Genomic DNA, 23,734 nt, shown 5'->3' with positions numbered 1-23,734 from the left:
ACTTGATTTTACCCTGTCAGCTGGCTTTGTAAGATATGCTATGTATATGGGGTGGAGACCATCCTTTTCTAGATTCTTTTCTCCTTGGCTCGATGAGACTTTGCAGGAGAATCACTGGCCCATATCCCGTATGTAAAAAGTGCTCCAGGAACTGTTCAGGTCTTCACAGGTGTTGCTACTGTTATTTTACCATGTGCATGATTCTAAAGGACGTCCACCCTGCCTGAAGCACCAGGAGAGAACATCTGGGTAGAGGCCCTCAGTGGGGCTTCAGCATTCTTCCTGAGAGACAATGAGTTCAGATTTACCATGCAGTTGGTTTTTTTCTAAGGGCTTAGGAATGACTAAGCATTACATTCACGTAACCCTGGTGTGCAATATTACCATAATGTTATTATAACCCCATTTTCTGTTGAAAGGTGGAAATAAGATTTGCTCCAGACTAAAGAGGAAGTCAGTGATAAAATTACAGCCATGGGCTAATCCAGGCTTTCTCACTGTGTGTGCATCACGTCTTTTAGACACTCTAAGGTTCAGGCTGACAACTACCAGCTATGATATTGACATTCTTTTCAATTCCCCACCTCTCCCTTCACACCCCATCCCACCGTAGACAAACAAGGTATGCGTGCACTCTTTTTTCAACTTGTCATTTTGAAGTCGGCATTGAGGTGAGGCAGAGTGGCTGGAGCTGGCTGAGGTACATTCCAGAAAAGTCCATGTCCTATGAGGATCAAGGGATAATCTGACTGGAGCACTGGAGCTTCTGCTCGTCCCACAATTAACCCTTTACATCTGAGGACGTAGATAAACTGGGAGCCAAAAAATTTTCAGGAATCAGTAATGTCATGGTGAGCAAAGAGTGAGTAGAGACTATAGGAGTGGTGGAGTTGGAGGGTGCTGTGAGCAGGCACTCCCCTGTCCCTGCTGCTCGTCTAGGACAGAGGTCCCCAGCCTTTTTGGTACCAGGGACCAGTTTGGTGGCAGACAATTTTTCCATGGACCGGGGGCTGAGGGGGTGGGGGGATGGTTTTGGGATGATTCAAGCACATTACATCTATTGTGCACTTTATTTCTATTATTATTACATTGTAATAGATAATGAAATAGTTATACCACTCTCCATAATGCAGAATCAGTGGGAGCCCTGAGCTTGTTTTCCTGCAACTAGATGGTCCCATCTGGAGGTGATGGGAGACAGTGACACCCGAAGTGTGTTGCTTATGTCCAGTCTACTCTGTAAGATGCAGCTTAATTGTCACTTGCCACTCAGTGACAGGGTTTTGATATGAGTCTGCAAGCAACTGATTTATTATGGTCTCTGTGCAGTCAAACCTCTCTGCTCATGATCATCTGTATTTGCAGCCGCTCCCCAGCGCTGGTATCACTGCCTCAGCTCCACCTCAGATCATCAGGCATCAGATTCTCATAAGGAGCGTGCAGCCTAGATCCCTCGCATGCGCAGTCCACAGTAGGGTTTGCCCTCCTCTAAGAATCTAATGCGGCCGCTGATCTGACAGGCGGCGGAGCTCAGGCAGTAATGGGAGCAATACGGCCCGGCTGTAAACACAGATGAAGCTTCACTCACCTGCCGCTCACCTCCTGCTGTGCAGCCGGGTTCCTAATAGGCCACGGATTGTTACCGGTCTGTGGCCCGGGGGTTGGGGACCCCTGGCCTAGGAGACCACCACCAGCTCAGGTGCCACTCAGCCAAGTTTCCCATGAAGCCCTCTTTGCCTACTTCCTCTCTAATAGCTTGGGGAGCCTAGTTTCTGTCTAGAACACATAGGCCCTTCTGGACTTCCCCCGTTTTAATAACAGTCCCTTCCTTATTTTAAGTGAGGGAATTCCCTGGCAGTCCAGTGGTTAGGACTCTGCACTTTCACTGCTGAGGGTGCGTGTCTGATCCATGGCTGGGGAACTAATATCGGGCAAACCCTGCAGAGCGGCCAAAAAAAAAAAAAAAAAAAAAAGACTCAGGTGATACTTTCTCCCATCTCCAACCAACTCAGGCTACAGGGAAAAAAAATCAAGTAAGCCCAACCCAGTTCTGATTACAGCCCATTAAATGCAACTATGCATCAATTACCCTGTAGTCTCACAAACATGCACAAATGAAGATCCAGAACATGTATAAGTTTATGTACCTAATATTTACATATACCTTAATATTAAACCTACACCGTATATACGGCTATTCTTGTCAACAATGTATGTCCAGATCTTTCTAGACTCACACATTTCTGTCGCTATGCTGCCTTTTATGTATGGTAGAAAGCGCCCCAGAGTTGGAAGATCCTGGGTTTGAATCTTTTTTCTTTCATTATTATAGGGCTTGTATAAAGGAGAACCACCTGAGCAGAAAGCGTAGGTAGACCTGGGGAATCAGGCGCCCCATAAAACCACCGTAATTCTCACTGACAATGTTAGGTGTTCTAAACTGCTGAGAATATTTTTCTCTGACATTTCAAACGTGCTTTCACATTAGCCCTTTTCAAGTCCTGCCCAGTGACCTCACATACGTTGTGAATAGTTCTTTGCTCTGCCCTGGAGAGAAAAGGCTTCTCTTAAAGTCTAAGTCGAGGGAGAAAATAAGGAAAACAAGTTTGTCCTACATCAAGAAATTTACTTTGAGTCCAGCACTGTTTAAATTCCTGACTGGAGAGAAATCAAAAAAGTCACATTCTGATATAACTAACATTATCTTGGGCCAGAAGCTTAACAACCAAAGCACAATACAAGGCAGCGACTTACGAACGGCTACGGTGCAAGCGCCCTACCCGGGGCCTGGGTGCAGGTAACAGAAGCGACCGCCTAACTCAGGGTCCCAGCTCCTCGCCGCGGGGCGCCCTGCGCATGCGCACGCCGCCTCGCTCGAGGGGGGCGGGCCCTAGCTGCCATCTTGCCCCGTACGGGAGCCGCCGCCGCTTGCCCCAAAGCTAGGCTGGGGCTGAAGGGCGTCCTACCCAGACCGGCTTCCTTTTCCATTGCCAGCCCTGCCCGACAGCTCTGCCCAGGCTGCTCAGCCCCAAGTCTAGGCCAATGAACTGACCCGTCGCCCGCAGCCCGACTCTTAGCCGCGGCTCGTCCCGGTGCCCATCCCGCGAAACGGAGCGCGCGGGCACCCAGCCTCCTCTCCAGCCGCGATGCCGAACGTGCAGCTGCCGCCAAAGGAGAGCAACCTCTTCAAACGCATCTTGGTGAGTGGCCAGTGGCTGCGCCGCCCACCCCCGACAGCCCCGGGCCCGGCGCGGCTAACTGTCTGGCGGCGATGGCGCCTGCGCGGCTGGGCCCGGCCCCCCTGGGTTCTTTGTTTGTGCGCGAACCCGCACGGCCCTACCCCCGCCTCGCAGGGCCCGCCACCCCGCTCTCCTCCCTCCCTCCGCGGCCGCTCCTTCCAGAATCTTCCCGACGCAGTCACCCTGGGCCTGGGCGCGGCCGGGAGTGGCCCGTGCCCTCCTGCGGCGCCTGGCAGCCGGCCTCGCGACCTCCTCCCCCCGGTCCACCCCAGTTACTTTTGCCAGCATCCCTGCGTCCAGGTGTTCGTTCATTGCTTTATGTGGAATCTATTGCACAGAGCACCTTGACACCTTTGAAAGCGGGAGCGGTCTTGTAATGGGGTGGGATCCGATTTATACCGGTTACGGGAAACTAAAACCTCGGAGACTCATCCTCCCTTTGGTAGAGAGTTTGCCTATTTCCTCTTTGGGAAGTACGTGACTCGAACTGCATTTCTAAGTTCTAAAGCCGAACACAGCTCTGATTGTTTTTAACTCGTACAGGCCCTGTAAGTGGTTAAAGCCGCGCGGACTGGCTGGTATTGCACTTGAGGGGTGCATTTACTTTGATTCCGATCAGAAACCTGAATAATGGCCCCGTAATGATGACGGCTGCCGGGTGGAGAGGGGAGTTTTCTGTGGGTTATGTGTCACCGTCCTGGTACCTTAATGGTTTTCCAGGGAGGAGGGGCAACATGCCTTTGCTTTTCTCAATAGACACTGGAGACTGATTGTCTTTCATCTGAAAACCAGCGTTTAGATTTTAAGGGTGAATTTATTAATCAGAGCTTGTGTTGGTTATATGACCATTAGCTGTTGCTTACCTTTATTATATATAAAATGAAGTATAAGCAACTGCAGATAAAAAAATAATCATAGTGGCCGTTCTGTTTCAAGCCAAGTAGAAACGTCACACTTAGTCTTCAAAAGCTACATAGTAAATGGGATGAAAACTTTGTCTTAATTTTATATGGTGCTTAGTGTTGCGCAAATGATGAGAAACGAGTGTAAAAACATAAATCTAATTAAAGCATTTTGGCAGATTGCTTCATTCGACTTTGCATATATTTTTTCTTTATTTTACTTTCATTTTTCTCATACCCTTGTATTTTTCGCAGTGTGGAATTGGAGAAGTGAACTTTTTTGCCCCTTTTGGGTGGGGTGTTTTGTTGTTATTTTTTTGGTCTAAGGAAACTGAAACATGTTAATTAAAAATTATCTATAAATTGTTGGATTTCAGGACATTTGGTATTATACCTAAAAGATGACAGACACTTATTTTCTCTATATATGGAAATTTTCTAGTTCAAATCATGTTATCAGTAGCATAATGAAAAACAATTGTATGATTTATTATTACTCTAGTTATAAAAAAATGTAAAGACCACTGCACAGTTAATTTTATCCCCAAATAAATTGGGAAATGCTAAACATTTTTTATCTGGGTATGTAATGTTTATTATAACGTTACATGAATTTAGGAGGATACTGCAAAAGTGAATGATTTGATTGTCTCAAATTGCAATAAGTATGGATAAAGTTTTACTATGACAAATTCCATAGCAAACAGAAGTCTATAATAAAATTCTTTAAAGTTTGGTTGGTGGACCAAAATGCTTTGCCACCAACAGTAGTTTTTTTAAAAATTATCATTTTACTGAAAGACACCCATACAAATTCACCAGGTTGCTTATCACATGTTCTGCATGGCTTGTACCTGCCTATCTTATCCCCCAGACTGGCTGTTAGCATTATGTTTTGTTGAATTTTGGAGCTATTGCAGGCCCTCTTTTACAAATGAGACAATCAAACCCAGGGATGGTAAATGACTAAGTGTCTAAAGTTCTCAGTCTGGTTAGTAGCAAAGTTGAAACTAGAGTCTATCTTTTCTACTAAGTAGATATTCCTTACTGAACTTAAGACTTTTCTTTAACCTGAGTACTCGGATACTGGAGATGACTACCTGGGCTTGAATTGTGGCTCCGACACTTACTAGCTGTGTAAACTCAGTAACTGTTTCTCAGTCTCTCCATCTAAAATGTAGATAACGTGTATCTCATAGGCTTTCCTGGTATTTAAGTAAGGAATAAATGAGAACAGTGCCTGACACATAGTAAGTGCTCCCAATAAGTGTTAACTATTACTATGACTGTTATTGGTAGTATGATATTATTACTTCCAGATCACTTGGTAAGGCAGAAAAAAATATAATATTTCTCCTTTTCCTCTTCCCCAGTAGCTCCTTCTGCTTGTTTTTTTGTTTTAATATTTTTGGAATACATAATATATTCGCATGGTTCAAAATTCACGTTTTCCTATCCTCTTTCCCAACCACTAAGTTCTCTTCCCCATAGGCAATCAAGAAGCCTTAATTTAAAGATTTTTTTCTATGAATACTTTCCTAATTCTCCTCTCCATATCCCACCCCTGTTGGCAAGAATTCATCTCTTCCTCCTCCTTTGCTGGTACTGTTTTGCTTTGAACTTGAATGTATATATTGACTATGTATTGAGCAATTCTTATTTGTCTAGAACCTGAGGATGCAGCAGTGTTTAAAATAGGCAAGGTCCCTGTTCTCAGGAGCTTACAGTATGGTGGGGAAGATAGACACAAAATAAGTACAAAAATGAGTAAGAATGTCAGGAAATGATAGCGCTGTGTAGAAAATAGAGTAATACGATAGAGTGTTTTGCGGGGTGCTGTAAGAGGCTGGTAGTATTAGATAGAGTTGTCAGGTAGATGATAAGTAAAACTTGATCGTAAGGAATCAGCCATGGGAAGATGTGGGGAGGAACAACATTTCAGGCGGTGGAAGGAATACAAGTGCAGAGGCCCTGAGGTGGGGATGAGCTTGGCACGTTGAGTACTAAAAAGAAAACCCGTAACCACGTTAGTGAGAGATTGAGTTAAAGATGTGGTGTTCTGGCGGTTAATGGCTGTGGAGGGCAGGAGTGATTACTTAGCCTGGCTGGTGGCACTGAGGAATAAAGAGGGTTTATTCTTAAATAAATCGTCTAATATAAGTGTAAGAGATTTGCTTACACTTGTATTAGACTACAAGTGATGGAAAGACCATACCCATAGTCTTGGAGTCAGAGGAGAGTTTGCAACTAAGCTGAGCCACTTATAAGTTAATTTAATGGACTTTTAAGTTTCAGTTTCTACATCTGTAAGGTGGAGGTCATGACACCTACCTTAAGGAGTTGTTGTGAGTTATAGCAAGTTTTGTACAGACACATGGTAGTTGCTCAGTAAATAGCAGTATTTTTGTGTGTGTATGCCTTGGTTCCATTCTTGAAGTAGCAAAGACTTTTCATGCAGTTTCTAGTAGTTTTCTGTGTTATCACATATGTTTTTGCTTTTGGATTTTGAATAAAAGAAAGCTGCAGCAGTGTGTTGGTTGACAATTAAGGTGTTTTTTTCTTTATCTTCTATAAAAGTGAAAATACGCAGATACCAGAATAGTTTGGCAAGGAGTAGGTAACAGAGGTAAACTTCGTGTTATAACTGATACGAATTGATACAAAACCTTTCCATCACATATGTTTTAGACCTAATTTTGGATCTTGAATTTAGAATTTATATAATGGAATGAAAAGTTGCTACATGTATATTCATTTTATATAATAATTTTTGTTCATATTTCTTTACAGAAATGTTATGAACAGAAGCAGTACAAAAATGGCCTCAAGTTTTGCAAGATGATTCTTTCAAACCCCAAATTTGCTGAACATGGAGGTATTATCTCACCTATGAGAGATTACTTGGGGGAAATCTAATTCTAAAACCAGATGGATAGGATTCCCAACTGTGAAAGAAGAATACTTCCCAGATTCCATGGCCTTGTAGTTCTCTATTAGAGTGCATAAATGTTTAACGTTTACAGATATGCCTCATATCATTCTTATTCTAGATTACTTCTATTATGCTTAGGTGTATATACAGTCTTTACTTTTAGATGAGAAAAGATTGGTTGATATATTGGTGAGTAATTGGCATATATACCTGTATTTTTATAGACCTGATTTCATTTGTTACTTTGAATAGAATTTAAGTTTATCCCTTGATTTCTCATGTGTAAAATTAGAACAATATTTTCAATACCAAAGTAGTATGAAGATACAATCAAATGCATTTTATTTTTTGGTAGATATATTTTTTTATCTATCTGCTAACCTTCATATGTAAATAAGATACTACTGATTTACCATTGTATTATCTTGGGTTGTTTTTCTAGCACTGATGTTAGTAAGTCTGTATTTGCTTGTCTCATCCTTTTTCACTGGTGACCAGTGTTTGGTAAAAGGATGGATCAGGTTAGACGTGTAAATTATGGTCCTGTAGCAGAGCAAAGCTGATTGGGGTTTCTGAATATTAGACTTGAGTAATTATTGAGACCATCTTTTTGGGAAAATAGGCTGACCCTACTCAGCTTTCTAGTAACACTTAAAACATTCTTTGAAGGAAATGGAAAGAAGTAATTTCATAGAACTTTAGAAATTAAAGCTTGTTTTCAAGCTGTTTAGCAGTGGAACCCTTATCCAAAGGGGAGCTCGTGGGGAAATTCATTATGTAAAAACAGATAAAATAAGATGTTTGGTCATAGGGGCCTGGACTGCTGGATCACCCGTTCTGAAAACCATAGTCCATAGAGATCAGTTTGAAAACCATTATTCTAGTCTAATTCCCTTCTAGTGGATTATTCAGAGAATTATTTCATTCTAAACAATCTTTGATTAACTACCTTCAACATATTCTTGGGTTGCCACTCGTGCTCTTCAAATGCAAACTGATGTTAATTGGCCTAAGTGGCATTCATTGGAATAAACTTGCAGCCAAAAGTGAAGTCTGTTCCAATAATGAGTAAGGTGATTTTTAAATTCTGTACATCTCTTTAAGGTAGATTGAATGATTTTGTGGGGTATGAATCAGATGATTTGATTCTTAGTAGGCTTGATCTCATGTGAAAGCTGAGGTCTGTTGCAGTAGATGTAGTCAACAGGACTCAGGACCCTGCTGTGTTACCTTTTTTCAGCAGAATAATCTTAACCTCCTTTATAGAGTCTTCAGAAAGACAGAAAGCGTTTTACCAACTCAGTCCCAGCCTGAGGAATTTCAGAAAAGGACTTGGGCTAAGCTTTAAGCAGATACATAAATATACTTTTACTTTTTTTATCTGGAGAGAAATTCTTCTAACTGTAGGATTAAAAGGATGAACAATGTAAGTATTGGTAGAGCTCAGATATTAAAGTAGTGCTAAGAGAATAATTCGAATTTTTCATGTGTAAATAGAGGTTAAAAATATTTTTCAGAGACTTTGGCTATGAAAGGATTAACATTGAACTGTTTAGGAAAAAAAGAAGAGGCGTATGCATTTGTTCGTAAAGGACTTCGTAATGATGTCAAGAGTCATGTCTGTATCCTTTTGCAGTAGTTGAATAGTTTAATTTCATTTATGTATTTTCCATTTATGAGTTTTTTCTAACTCAAATTTAAAAAAAACTTCACTATGAAAAAATTTTAAACTATATGGAAGAGTGAATATAATGAACTTTATGTACCCATTATCAAGTTTCAATAATTGTCAGCATTTTTAATATTAGTTTCATCTGTTCCCTACTTCTTATTTTTTTTTGTTTATTGGAGTATTTTTAAGAGAATTACTATGCACTGTATATTTACTGCAGTTGTGCTTAGTGTGAGAGAATAGTAACTAATAATTATATGTGATTTAAAACCCATTTTTTCCCCTTTATATCCATAAACTGAGTGATACTTTCCTCATTCCAAATAATGACTTACCTGTATAATACTTACCTGTATAGTAAAACTTGTGTTCCTTAAAAGTTCCTTAAACTTTCCTTTAGAAATTTTAGGAGAAAAATTCAGGAGCAACTTGATGTAAAATAGATTTTGTTTAGTATTAAATATTATGTTGATTTTCAGCTTGGTTTCTGTTGCACAGGGACTTAGCTGTTACTTCACTGGGTACTTAAAATCATATTTTTCATTGACTAGTATCCCAGTTTGTTAAAAAAACAAAAATATTCTTTAGGGATGGATCATTGAAATTGTTTTAATCTCTGTTTTACCTATTTATATACTTACAACCTTTTCACATATTACCCTTGTATCTTAATTTTTAACAGTTAAATCATCTAGCTATTGGCCAATATTGAACATCAGTAGTTTTAGTGGTGTTTTTACATATTTAGCTTAGGGTTCTCTCAAAATACTAAATACTTATTTCTTTATCCCAGTGCTTACCCCAGAGCGAAGAGAGAGGGCATGTAAGTATGATAGCTTTTTGGTTCCAAGATATCCTAAGACTTGACTACATTAAATAAAAACTTAATTTTTGTGGTCTTTAATATCACTAGTGAATTAATTGATGGTTACATGTTGTTTTATAATTGATTGAATATATACTTGTTTTAAAAGATAATTGCAATTTTTGTATAATACATATTCTGTTTCTATGCATAGTGTTTGAGAATAAGTGAGTGTTGAGGTGCTGACATAGGAAAGTGAGGGGATGGAGGCAGGCAATGTGAAGAATTTTTACCAATAATTTTCTAAGGTTACTTAAAAATATATTATGGAAAATTTCAGACATGTACAAAAGTAGAATAGAATAATGCACCCCTATCTGCCTATCGCCTAGCTTCAATAATTTAACGGTTTTCAATCAAGGCTGATCTGGTTTCATATTTTATCACCTGCTTACTATCCCCCTCCCTCTGATGCCAGATCATTCTGAAGTAAATCCCAAACAAAATACCATTTTGTTAAGGTAAGCTTTCTATTAGACATGTAGCATAGTATATTCTAGTATCTGTGAATGTCTGTTTCCTTAACTTAATAGGTTGGCATGTATATGGACTCTTGCAGCGTTCTGATAAGAAGTATGATGAAGCTATTAAGTGTTACCGAAATGCCCTCAAATTAGATAAAGATAATCTGCAAATTTTGAGGGATCTCTCTCTGTTACAGATCCAAATGAGAGACCTTGAAGGTTATCGAGTAAGTACTTTAGTCTTAAATGTACATGTTTTTACAATAGATATAATTTAAAAGCATGTGAATTCAGAATGAGTTGAACTTACGACGAGATCACGTAGACTTGATTGTTCATTACAGTCTGTAGTAGAAGGGAAAAGTCACTTTGGATCTTCCCTCCAATAATAGTAGTAGAACTGCATACTTTTTTAAAAAATTAATTAATTTATTCTTGGCTGCATTGGGTCTTCATTGCTGTGTGCGGGCTTTCTCTAGTTGCGGCGAGCAGGGGCTTTTCTTCATTGGAGGTGTGCAGGCTTCTCATTGCGGTGGCTTCTCTTGTTGTGGAACATGGGTTCTAAGCACGTGGGCTTCAGTAGTCGTGGTGCGTGGGCTCGGTAGTTGTGGCTCGCGAGCTGTAGAGCGCAGGCTCAGTAGTTGTAGCGCGCTGGCTTGGTTGCTCTGCGGCATGTGGGATCTTCCTGGACCAAGGATTGAACCTGTGTCCCCTGAATTGGCAGGCGGATTCTTAACCACTGTGCCACCAGGGAAGTCCCTGGAAGTGCATACTTGATCATCAAAAAAGGATAACTAGTTTATTCATTTTATGGTTTTTTACTTATTTTGTTTAATTAAAAAAAAATTTTTGGCTGCGTTGGGTCTTCGTTGCTGTGTGTGGGCTTTCTCTAGTTGTGGCAAGCGGGGGCTACTCTTTGTTGCGGTGCATGGGCTTCTCATTGTGGTGGCTTCTCTTGTTGGGGAGCATGGGCTCTAGGCATGTGGGCTTCAGTAGTTGTAACACGCGGGCTCAGTAGTTGTGGCATGCGGTCCCTAGAGCACGCGAGCTTCAGTAGTTGTGGCGCACCGGCTCAGTAGTTGTGGGTGGCTTGTGGGCTTAGTTGATCCGTGGCATGTGGGATCTTCCCGGACCAGGGCTTGAACCCATGTCCTCTGCATTGGCAGGTGGATTCTTAACAGGGAAGTCCCTTATTTAATGCTTTTTGAAAAGCTAGAATATCGCCTATGTGCTAATGCTGTACTATATTCGTTGTGGGCTTGATATTTACAGATTTGGTAAACAGAGCTTTTATAAAAGAGCATTTATTAAAATCTAAATGTGGAGATTAATTAGCTTTCTTCATTATGGGTTAGAAAATACAAAATATTATGAGGATTGCCATAAATGTAGTCCCAGGCCTTTTCACACTGTTATCTTCAACTCTGCTGGGCATCTCCATGTGCTTACTCCACTCAGTTTCCGAAATTCAGTATGTCCAAAATGGAATTATCTCACTTTCTCATGTGAAGGAGGCTACCAACTCTTAATAGTTCTGCTTAGATAAGTCTTTTTTCGTTTACTTTTTTACTGTTGTCCTTCTACTGCCATGTAAGTCTTTGCACAGATTTTTGCAGAAGTTTCAAGGGTTCTGCTGAGCTTAATAATGGTACCATTCATTACGATTGTGTGATTTTTCTTCACTAGGACTTAGCAACCTAAGTTTGGTGAGAGTTAAAATCAGTTATCTTTAGAAATAAAGAAATTAGTAATGGCGAGAGACTGCTTGCTAGGAGGGGTAGTGAAATAAATGAAGATAAAGGAGCTGGTGGTTAGAAGTGAAGGACTCAAGGAACTAGAGGTACTGGTGGTGTCCAAGAAGAAGGGCAGGAAGGTCACTGAGTGACAGTGTTGGCAGCATAGGAGCTGTAGCGAGAGTGAGTGTCTGAATTTATGATTTCTGGGTGGCAGTAAGGTCTAGGGTGTGGTGGTGGCAGTGGGTCCCTGAAGTGGGGTGGAGATCATTGTAGATGAGGAAATCGTGGATCTAAGAAGATAGGTTATTGGATACGTGATCCACAGTGTTGCATTTGCCCAGAATAATGGCAGAATTTGGTAGAGAGATGAAAACTGAGTCAGACTTTAATGAAGTGGGGGAGCGACAGAGAAGCAACAGTGAAAGTAAGGGTGATACAGTGGTAGAGCTTAATGCCATATGCCTAAAAGGAGCAGACATTTACCCATGAATGTAGAGGAGTGATATTGTCTAAGTGGTTTTGTTGAAGATACCTTTTTTTAAAAAGATCTGATCATGGTTCTCCTTGTGGCATGTAGCGTGGATGGACGGCACCCATTCCAACAACAGAGTCACAGAAGCTAAACATTACATTTTCAAAACTCATTGCAGCTAGTGTTCTTCATGAGACCCTGTTCGGCCAAGCAAAGTTGCACTTGCCTAAAAGTTGGAGGCAGATATGAGCTATGAAGAAGTGGGAGCTGTGTAGGGAGGTTAGATTTTCTGCTGGTCTGAAGGTATCTTGATTCTTCTGGAGCAGCCATGGTGGAATTTCTGGTGTTTTCTCCCTAATGTTGTAGATATTGAACTGTCTTAGAGTAGCAGCAGTGGTGTTTCTGCTAGAAAAGTCCAGTCAGATGTTTGAGTGTTTTCCCTGGCTGTGTCCATCCTATCTCTGGGGCCTATTATAATAATGTAAAATATGTTGTGATTTCATATAACAATATTATAAACAGTAAACTCTAGTTTCATAAAAAGCTATCTTAGTCTCTCTTCTGAGATGTTTAGTTACCAGAAGAAATTCTCATTATATAAAGTTAATTTTATAAGGCAACCTAAAAGCATTGACCCCAAGGACATTACATTACAGGGTATTCTAGAACTTAAGTTTAGATCAGGAACATAAAAAGTATTTCTGTTTTATTCTGGAATTCAGAGATGTTTGTTCATTGAATTCATTAGAAAGGAATTAAAGGTATTTTTTCTTAAAACTCTGCGATGAATTATATTTTAGAGAAACTTAAGAAAGTGAAAAATATTATAAAGAAAAATTTTTTTTTTAAAGGAGACGCGATATCAGCTTCTTCAGTTGCGCCCAACACAACGTGCATCCTGGATTGGATATGCTATTGCATACCACTTACTGAAAGATTATGATATGGCACTAAAACTATTGGAAGAATTTAGACAAACTCAGCAAGTAAGAACTGCATTTTAACATTTTCTTCTACCTTCACAAACTAAAATAGTTAACTTCTATATTGCCTCCACCCCCAAGCATGGATTAGTCTTTCAGACCTATGGAAGAACTTGAAAATTTTTTGAAATAATTGGAAGAAGTTAAAACAAAGAATTCTTAATACAAAATAAATAATATAAAGATTTTTGCATACTATAATTTCAGCAATATTCAAATGAATAAAGAAAAGAATACATGAAAATGAAAATAGTTTTGTGACTGTGGGAATTGTTTCTCTAATATACATTGCTTTATATTTTATATAAATACATTAATACATACATTTTAATATGTATATAAAATAGAAAAATACAAAAAGTATACTGTGTATCACAAGAGAAATTAAAAAGATGTTAACATTTTGCCATAATTGCTCCAGATTTAATTATTTTTTAAAGAAATGTTACAGAAACAGCTGAAGTCCTCCCACATCCCTCCCTAGAGGTAGCCACTATTCTGAAATTGGTATAGATCATTTCTAGTCATGTTTACATTATGTTTAAGTCCATGAAAGTTACAAACTATTATTTTGTATATTTAAAATTTTACATGAATGACATGTAGTTTTTAAAATTCAACATTTCTTGAGATATATCTGTGTTCATACATGTTGATTATTCATTTTAAACTGCTGTTTGGTGTTCTGTTATATAAATAAGCTAAAGTTAATCTACTCTACTTTGTCTGTATTAAAAATTAGTGCTGCAGTGAATATTCTTGTCTGCTGTTTCATAAGCCACATTTGTGAGTTCCTTTTCAGTTTATACCTAAAACTGGAATTGCAGAGTTGTGGCTCTGTGTGTTTAGTTTTACTAATTTGAAGCACCTGTACTAATTTACATGCCCGCTAGCAAGGTTTTATGCTTATTGTTTGCCTATATCCTTACTGACACTTGATGTCAGCTTTATTATTTTTTCCATTCTTCTGGATGTGAAGAAGTTTACCTCATTATTTATTTTTTTTTTAGCTTTTATTTATTTATTGTTTTTTGGCTGCGCTGCACGGCTCACAGGATCCTAGTTCCCTGACCAGCAATTGAACCTGGGCCCTCAGCAGTGAAAGTTCCAAGTCCTAACCACTGGACCACCAGGGAATTCCCTCATTATTCTTTTAATTTGTGTTCCTTTGATTATTAGTGAGGGATATTGGAATAAGAGATATTATCTGTACTTTTCTTTTGATGTCTGTGTCTGGCTTCATGGCATGAGTTGGGAAGTGTTCCCTCTTTTGAAAGAGTTTGTGATAGATGGTGTTAGTTCTTATGTAAATATTGGTCCATTTCATCTAGGTAATCTAATTTGTTGGCATACAACTTTTCATAATAGTCCCTTATAATCCTTTTTATTTTTGTAGGGTTTGTGGTAATGTCCGTCCTTTTATTCTCAATTTTAGTAGTCTTCTCTCTTTCTTTCTTGGTCATTCCAGCTAAAGGTTTGTCAATTTTGTAGATCTTGTCAAAGAACCAACTTGTAGTTTTGTTAAATTTCTCTGTGGGTGTGTTGGTGTATGTATGCTTTAGCACTCAGCCAGGCAATTTACAACTCTACCTTAGCTTTCACCTCTTAAGGTGAAAGGTCAGAGTCTCAAGGTCAGCGACAGGTGAGAGTTTAGGGCTTTCTCAGGTCTTTCTTGAATATGTGTGTAACTCTGTACATGTGTGTGACTTTTCAAAGCCCCTGTGGACATCACATTTCCCAGCTTTTACTTTAAGGTTTTTGTTTAGTCTGTTGTTTGTCCTGACTGTTAGCCATCTTTCAGGCACTATAAAGGTAAAACACATGCCTGTAATCACTTTTAAAAAGCACTTTTGGCCCTTCCCTTCCCCTCAAGGCTTTTTTGCTCTGGGCAAGCTCTGAGTTAGGTTTGTACTTGGAGGCTTGCAGTGAACCAACAGATAGGTCAGTTAATTACAGTTCTTTGGGAATGAGGCTTTGAAAGAGCTCCAGCTTCATTGTTTTCACTGGTGGCTGTCAAGCTGCTCTGGGAATACAAGCTTATTTTTCAAGGCTACTGTGTAGCTGGAGAGCACTGGACAGGATTAGGGCAAGTTAAAATGACACAAAACTCACTGGTCTTACCAAGATCTAGCTGTTTTCTTCAATAAATGCTCCCCAGCTGTGCTGTAAGCCTCTGGTTAATTTCCAGAGTTCTGAAAAAGGTGATTCTGACGGTTTTTTTGGTTTTTTTTTTTTTTTTTTTTTTTTTTTTTTTTGCTGTACGCGGGCCCCTCACTGCTGTGGTCTCTCCTGTCGCGGAGCACAGGCTCCGGACGCGCAGGCCCATCGGCCATGGCTCATGGGCCCAGCCGCTCCGCGGCACGTGGGATCCTCCCGGACCGGGGCACGAACCCGCGTCCCCTGCATCGGCAGGTGGACTCTCAACCACTGCGCCGCCAGGGAAGCCCAATTCTGACAGTTTTTGCCAGTTCTTTCCTCGCTCTTTTAGAGAGGTGAAGTTTTGGAGTTCTTTCTTTACTCTGCCGGTTTTCCTGACATCATCCTCTTTGTATTTTCTTGATGAAAACTTTTTCTTTTGACACATTACCCTAAAAGCAAGGTATTGTTTTTTGGAATGATAGCCAAACTAATTTTACCTGCTAGAGTGGTAGACTTTTTTTCTCTTTTCATTCATCCAGTAATTCTCGTTACAGAGTACACATGATAACAGTCCCCTATTCTACCTTTCTGTCCCTGCCTTGCTATCCAGAGTCTAGTTCAGAGAAGACATGGAAGAACACAGCCCGCCATATGTCTAAATAATGCACGTTCAACTTTTTTATATGTATTTTAGGCATTCTCTATGGTTTTTGCTACAATAGGGTAGTATATAGTTCTTTTATGTCACCTCACCATCTCTTCCCCATTCTCCTGATAATAGTTATGTGAATATTTCTGGTTCTTTAAGTGTTACCTTTATAACATTAGAGAATATACTTACACTTTTGTGTCTTAAGCCAGCAAATGGCAGGAGTTCCTTGTTTCTCATGGCTGAATATTATTCTGTTGTATATATATATATCACATCTTTATCCATTCATTTGTTGATGGACACTTAGGTTGTTTCCATATCTTGACTACTGTGAATAATGCTGCAGTGAATATCTACACCACCCCACCCCCGCCTTAGCATCCAGTTCTCTGGGGCTATCTGCTTTCTTTGAAGAAGAGCTCTTGACTCTTTGAGTGGGATGGATGCCTGGTTACAGGGTAATATTTTAAACACGGATTTGGCTGCTGAGTTGATGGAAATGGGGTCAGGGTCAGCCTTTCAGTTAATCCCTTAATCTTGAGCCCCATTTCTCATTCCGGCACTCTCTGTTTACTTGTCATTTCAGAATCCTGACCCTGTTTGGTGTTTTCCAGGGCAGATAGCCACCCTCCCTAAAGATTTCCTCTGTATAGCTACTCTAGGCTTTAGCTTCTGTTTTACTTCATCCCTTATTCTTCATTTGCTTTCCATTTCCCAGAAGTTTGTTGAAATCTCGTATGTTCTATTTTCATAGGTTAATATATTTTTAAATCCTCTATTATTTTTATTCTCATAAGGGAGTGTGGTAAGTTCATCATGTTTACTTAGATTCTTAGCTTTTTACTGTGAACTAGAGAATTCTCTATTGAGACTAGTTCTTTGTCTTTATCCAGGAATCAAGTCCTTACTATATGAAGGTGTACTGTACCATATTCACTGGGGTTTGATAAACACTCTTTCATTTTAAATACAATGTTATTGCAATTTGATGGTTAAAATTAGGTGTGTGGAATTTTCTTTTTTTTTTTTTTTTTTTTTTTTTGCGGTATGCGGACCTCTCACTGTTGTGGCCTCCCCCGTTGCGGAGCACAGGCTCCGGACGCGCAGGCTCCGGACGCGCAGGCTCAGCGGCCATGGCTCACGGGCCCAGCCGCTCCGCGGCATATGGGATCCTCCCAGACCGGGGCACGAACCCGTATCCCCTGCATCGGCAGGCGGACTCTCAACCACTTGCGCCACCAGGGAGGCCCTTATTTTTTGTAATAATAAGTATAATTATTATAGGAGGTATAAGAGGCTTTTTTGAGGTATAATACATGCCATAAAATTTACCCATTTTAGTTGTACATCTCAAAGATTTTTTTTTGTAAATTTATAGTCATGTAGTCATTACCACAGTCCAGTTTTAGAATGTTTCGTCACCCCCAAAAAGTTCTTCTGTGCCCATTTGTCAGTTTCCACTCATCCCCAGCCAACCACTGATCTGCTTTTTGTCTCTATAGATTTGCCCTTTTTGGAAACTTCGAATAAAGGCAATCAAATGCAGTGTTTTCTCTCTAAATTCTTTTATTCATAATGCTTTTGAGATTCACCTGTGTTAGAGCATGTATTAGTGGTTCATTCCTTTTTAATGCTGAATACTGTTTCATTATATGGATACACTGTAGTCTATGGATAACACTTTGTTTATCCATTCATTAATTGATGGACATATATATTGTTTTTAGTTTTAGTTGTTATGAATAATGCTGCTATGAACATTTGTGCATAAGTTTTTGTGTGGACATATGTTTTTATTTCTTTTGGGTAGATACCTAGGAATGAAATTACTTGGTTATATGGTAAGTATATATTTAACTTTTTAATAAACTGCCCAGTTGTTTTCCTACGTGGCTGAACCATTTTACGTTCCTACTAGCAATGTGTGAGAATTCCAGTTTCTACCCATCCCCACACCTGTTACTGTCCAATTTTTTGATGATAGCCATCTTAGTGGATATGTAGTAGTATCTGTTTTAGTTGTGTCTCTGCATTTTTCTAACAACTAATGCTATTGAGCATTTTATCATGTTCTTATTAGCCATTTATATTTCTTCTTTGATGAGATGTCTATTCAACTCTTTTGCCCATTTTTTAGTTGGGTTATTTGTCTTACAGCTGAGTTGTAAGAGTTTCTTGAATATTCTCAATACAAGCTCCTTATCAGATAGATCATTTGCAAATATTTTCTCCTAGTCTGTAACTTGTATTTTTATGTTATTAATGATGTCTTTTGAAGAGGAAAGTTTATAATTTTGTTGAAGTCCAATTTGCCTGTTTTTTCTTTTATGCAAAGGGTCACAAAGATTTTCTCCTATTCTTCTAAGGTTTCTTTTACTGTTTTAGTGCTCACATTTAGGTCTGTGATCTATTTTGAGTTAATTTTTGTAAATGGTATGTGTCTAAGGTTTTTGCATATGGATATTAAATTGTCCCACCATCATTTGTTGTAAAGACTAACGTGTCCCTGTTGAATTGTCTTGGCATATCTGTTGAAAATCGGTTGACCAGATTATGAGGGCTAATTTCTGAACCTTGTATTCTGTTTCATTGATCTATATGTGTATCCTTATGCCAATACCAACCACACTGTCTTGATTACTGTAATTTTTAAGGATGTTTGAAATTTGAAGTACGTATCTTCCTACTTTTTCTTTTTAATATTCTTTTGTCCATACAGGGTTCCTTTTATTTCCATTTGAATTTTACATCAGCTTATCAGTTTCTAAAAGCTTGCTGAGAATTTGATAGGGATTGCGTTGAATTTTTAGATCAATTTGGGGAGAATAAATATAGAGTCAAAAAAGATTGAGTATTCTTTGGTGTATGGGTCTTGTTTCTTAAATTTATTCCTGAATGTTTTGTTCGTTTTGATGCTACTGTGAAAATTATTTTACTTCCATTTTCGGGTTATTCGTTCCTAGTATATAGAAGTATAATTGATTTTCATATATTGACCTTGTATTCTGTCACCTTGCTAAACTCCTTTATGGGTTCTAGTAGTTTTTTTTGGAAGATTCTTTAGGATTTTAATCATTTTTATACTTTCCTTTGGTAATAGGATTTGCTAACCTCTTCACTTTGCTGTAGGCAGAAGTCCCCACTCCTTTATTTGTTTTAAAGAATATATTAATCTTCTTTGCTGTTAATCACTCTTCTATTTGTAACTGCTTGTGGGTTGCTTTTTAAAGTCTGTGTGAATGACTGTCCTGAGAAAGCAATTAAAGATCTGTAACTGCTTTATATTATTATATAAGTAAGATAATTTGGTTATTTTTTTCAGGTTCCTCCCAACAAAATAGACTATGAATATAGTGAACTGTTACTGTACCAGAATCAAGTGATGAGGGAGGCAGATCTATTTCAGGAATCTTTGAAACATATAGAAATGTATGAGAAACAGATATGTGATAAACTTTTGGTGGAAGAAATTAAAGGTAAGTTGAACTGCTTTTTCTTTTTTATTGGCCTCAATTAAAGAAAAGAATAAAACCTATATACTTTATTATGTCCGAACACTTAAATGAGACTTACTATATATCAGGCAATGTTCTGAACACTTTATTATTAAGCCATTATTAATTAATGTAATGGCTTAATAATAAAATTAATGTAATCTTCATAACAATCCTATGATGTAGTTGTTACATCCGTTTTAGAGATCAGGAACTGAGGAACAGAGAGAGGTAAGTGACTTGCCCAGAGTCACACAGCTAAGTAATCTGGGTAGTGCTGGATTTGAGTGCAGGGATTTTGACTCCAGATTCCATTTTCTTAAGCAGTATGTTATACTGCCTTCATATTCAACCCCCTCCCCCAGTATTTATCTCCATATATAGTAAAATGAGAAGAGTAAATGACACTTGGGATCCTCATGAAAGCAAGATTCATTTATTTTCATTATGGGCTAATTAAGAAGACAGGATTCTGAGAAATAGTTTGTTAAGAATGTTTTTCAACAAAGTCAAACAAATTTTCTTTTTTATACATAGCTTTGCTCATCAATTACCCATTTCCTGAGCAACACCGTATTAAATAGAATGTCCATCTAAATAAATAATTAGTTTAAAACTAAAATCTCATGTAGTTGCAGGACTTCTAAAGCTTAAAAATACTAGCTAAGGTTTATTTACTCTTCTGTGTTTCACAGTATGGTAATTGCTTAAACTGCTTAATTTCACTTAATTTTTTAGCACCTCTAACATGGGTATTACTTATTGTCCCTTTTTATATTTGAAGAAACTAAGAGAGGTTAAGGACTTGCCCAAGTTACCCAGCCTTTCAGGAGGTAGAGTTAATTTCTAAAAATATCTTTCTGACTTCAGAGCCTTTACTTTTTTTTTTTTTTTAATTTAAATAGACTTTATTTTTTAGAGCAGTTCTAGGTTCACAGCAAAACTGAGTGGAAGGTACAAAGATTTCCTCTATACCCTCTGTCCCTGCACGTGCACAGTTCCTCCTACCCGCACCCCCCATCCCCCCAAGCCTGTAGTTTACATTTGGGTTCATTCTTGGTGTTGTATACCTTCTAGGTTTTAAAAAATGTATGATGACATTTTACATACTGCCATTATAGTATCATACAGAGTAGTTTCACTGCCCTAAAAATCCTCTGCTCAGCCTGTTTCTCCTTGCCCCCAACCCTTGGCAACCAGTAATCCTTTTACTGTCTCCATAGTTGTGCCTTTTACAGAATGTATTAGAGGTGCAAGCATACAGTATGTAGCCTTTTCAGATTGGCTTCTTTCACTTAGCAACATGCATTTAAGTTTCTTTCATGTCTTTTCATGAGTCCTTTTAACTGCTATCCTCTAGTGTTGTGGAGGAATGGGGCACGATCATAGTTCTTTTTTTCTCCTTTTATTATTTTTTGAATTCAAGTATAGTTTAAGTTTAATGTACTGTTTATGGTTTTAACTAGTAAATGTTTATGTGTGTTCACTTTGTACCAAGTAGTGTGCTGACCATTTTAAGTACATTATTTCAGTTGATTATCATAAAAACAGACTGATGTAGTTGATATTTTGCAGGTAAGGAAATGGAAATTGGAAGTTTTGTAAGTTATTCAAAGTCACAGAGCTAGAAAGTGGTAAAACTGGTAGTTACACCTAGTTAGTCTTACTGTAGAGCTTAAGTAATATACAATATAGTAAAATAAATAGTAAAATGATATATACAATAATCACTGTAATATGATGATGATGAAAGCTGAAATAGTATGTATGACTGAAGACATTTCAAAGGGTTGTTTGAAACAGATTCTGTAGGGAGTGGGAAAGCTTAGGGATAGAAAGTTGAGATATATTTTTTGAGATTTTCCCTTTTATCTTGATTAGGTATGCTTTCCATTTTATCTGAAAAGTTCGTTATTTATTTATTTTGGCTGCGCCGTGTGGCTTGCAGGATCTTAGTTCCCCCACAAGGGATTGAACCCGTGCCCCCTGCAGTGGAAGTGTGGAGTCTTAACCACTGGACCGCCAAGGAAATGCCTATCTGAGAAATTTAGATTCCCATTTCCCATACCCACTTTCAATTTGTACGGCTTAGTAAAAGAAATTGAGTCTTAGAGGTGACCCACATGTGAACATGGTTTGTGTAGTTTCTTGCTGCGAAGTGGTATTTAGTGTCATTGTTTTGTGAGTTAAACTTCTCCAGTTTTAGTGACCTGGAAAGGACAGTAAGAGAATTGAATGGAGAATTGTTTAACATAAGAATTGATTAGGAAAAGTACATTAAAAATCTTGCAGTAGGAAGGCAGGGATATTTCATTAGAATTATTTACCAATCCATATATAAGGTAACTTTAGTTACTTTAAAGGGTGTACAAAAATGTGCATAATGCAAAGATATTTTACTAACAAGTTAATATCATATATATGGTGTGGGAGGGAGACAAAAATGAATGTTAGTATAATAGAATGTGTAAATGAAGGTTCATTTCTGAAGACAAGCTGTGAATTAATCTATGTTTAGTTATTTAAACTGCAACAAGCCCTAAAGGGAAGCACCATGCAGTTGTCTTTCATAAACGTCTATTATACTAATAATGCTTAGTGAAATCTCTGGGATTAGAAAGGTATTTAATGTTTAAGCAAAATGAATGTGACATTTAAACTTAATTTTAGGGGAAATGCTGTTGAAATTGGGACGATTAAAAGAAGCGAGCGAAGTATTCAAAAACTTGATTGATCGGAATGCAGAAAATTGGTGTTACTATGAAGGCTTGGAAAAAGCTCTACAACTTAGTATGTAATGATTTTTCTCCTACCTTCTCTTAGGTAGTGGGTTTTTTTTTTAATTATTTATTTTTGACTGCGTTGGGTCTTCGTTGCTGCGCGTGGGCTTTTTCTCTAGTTGCGGTGAGCAGGGGCTTCTCTTGTTGCGGAGCACGGACTCTAGGGGTGCGGGCTTCAGTAGTTGTGGCTTGCGGGCTCTGGAGTGCAGACTCAGTAGTTGTGACGCACGGGCTTAGTTGCTCCGCGGCATGTGAGATCTTCCCGGACCAGAGATGGAACCTGTCTCCGCTTCATTGGCAGGCGGATTCTCAACCACTGTGCCACCAGGGAAGCCTTTAGCTAGTGTTTGAAGTATAGTAAAATATAAAGTTGTAAGAATATTTGAGGGTGCATATTTTTAGTTTTAGCATTCATGTTTCCATTTAGGAAGTTACAAGTTAAACATGGGAGTGAAAATGAATTCAGATATTTATATTTAAGTGATAAATGCTTACAGATTATTTTAGGTTTCTTGATCCATTAAAATGTTACCAATTTACACTAACTAGAGTGGTGGGGAAGAAAATGAGCATTCCCTTTCTGGGAAATGTCATAATTATTTAGTATTTTTAAAGAATTAGAGGACTGTTACTGTCAATCTCTAAGAATAAGAATTGGGCCAAAGAAATGTTGCTGAGAGTACGTTGTATATAGTATCAACATGAAAACTATTCTTTTACTTTCAAACTAGGCTAATTTGTGTAGAATAAATTGTATACATCTTCTTTTGAAATTTGATAACCTTGAACCTTTTCAGAAATCTAGAATAGTATTCTAAATTTTCCCTAATTTCTCATAATTAAATATCTTTAATATTGCTAAAATCACATTTAGTCATGGGTGAGTAAGTATATGGCTGAAATAATTATGAAACTTGAGGGTGTTGAAACAGCAGAATTTTTAAATTTAAAAATTATGGTAAGTAGGTAGCTACCCATATTCATTTATAGTAGGAAGAGCTATGAGAAAAATTTATTTGTTGTATCTTAATCACATGTATACATGAATCCAGGTTTTCTGTGTGTATTTAAAATTTTATATCACAAATTATTTTTAGAAGTTCCTTAAATAATTGTTTTAAAGAAAATAATGAAAATTAAAATATTGATTAGATCAGTAGTCTGTCTTTAAAAAAAAAACAGGACAAAAGTCATGTGTCTGAAGGTTGGAAACGTGAGATAACTGATTTTTCTTTAAACTACCAGTTACTGGCATGTTAATCACTTAACTGCTTTAGTAAAATGAGTAATATGTTCCATATATCAGGATCCATGCTTACTGTAAAATATATTGATTATAAAACTATGTTTTTAGGTTCCTTAGGACCTTTTCCTCCCCCATGGTAGGTTCTGGAGCTCCAACTT

At 38.2% G+C, this 23,734-nt stretch overlaps 2 protein-coding genes across 6 annotated transcripts in view; one reads left to right on the top strand and one right to left on the bottom strand.

The window, feature by feature from the left end:
* MTRF1 (mitochondrial translation release factor 1) overlaps nucleotides 1–3,175 on the bottom strand; it is a 67,450-nt gene extending 64,275 nt beyond the window's left edge. Inside the window, exon 1 of the mRNA XM_060079834.1 lies at nucleotides 2,755–3,175. The gene's annotated coding sequence lies outside the window, so the exon portion shown is untranslated. The remainder of the gene's footprint in view (nucleotides 1–2,754) is intronic.
* NAA16 (N-alpha-acetyltransferase 16, NatA auxiliary subunit) overlaps nucleotides 2,890–23,734 on the top strand; it is a 67,276-nt gene continuing 46,431 nt past the window's right edge. For 4 of the 5 annotated variants that reach the window (XR_009530270.1, XM_060079830.1, XM_060079829.1 and 1 more), the window contains exons 1-7: nucleotides 2,890–3,200; nucleotides 6,932–7,016; nucleotides 8,591–8,695; nucleotides 10,144–10,301; nucleotides 13,134–13,268; nucleotides 19,379–19,532; nucleotides 22,221–22,340. Coding sequence is in view for 4 of the 5 variants with exons in the window: in XM_060079830.1 (XP_059935813.1) it covers nucleotides 3,147–3,200; nucleotides 6,932–7,016; nucleotides 8,591–8,695; nucleotides 10,144–10,301; nucleotides 13,134–13,268; nucleotides 19,379–19,532; nucleotides 22,221–22,340 (811 nt within the window). In the remaining variant the exon portion in view is untranslated. Of the gene's footprint in view, nucleotides 3,201–6,931; nucleotides 7,017–8,590; nucleotides 8,696–10,143; nucleotides 10,302–13,133; nucleotides 13,269–19,378; nucleotides 19,533–22,220; nucleotides 22,341–23,734 lie in introns of those variants that run through there. The other variant, XM_060079831.1, reaches the window with a different exon arrangement.

This window comes from Mesoplodon densirostris, chromosome 17 (assembly GCF_025265405.1).
Source record: "Mesoplodon densirostris isolate mMesDen1 chromosome 17, mMesDen1 primary haplotype, whole genome shotgun sequence".
In the NCBI taxonomy this organism is placed as follows: Eukaryota; Metazoa; Chordata; class Mammalia; order Artiodactyla; family Ziphiidae; genus Mesoplodon; species Mesoplodon densirostris.
This window is presented reverse-complemented; position numbering and strand designations above follow the sequence as displayed.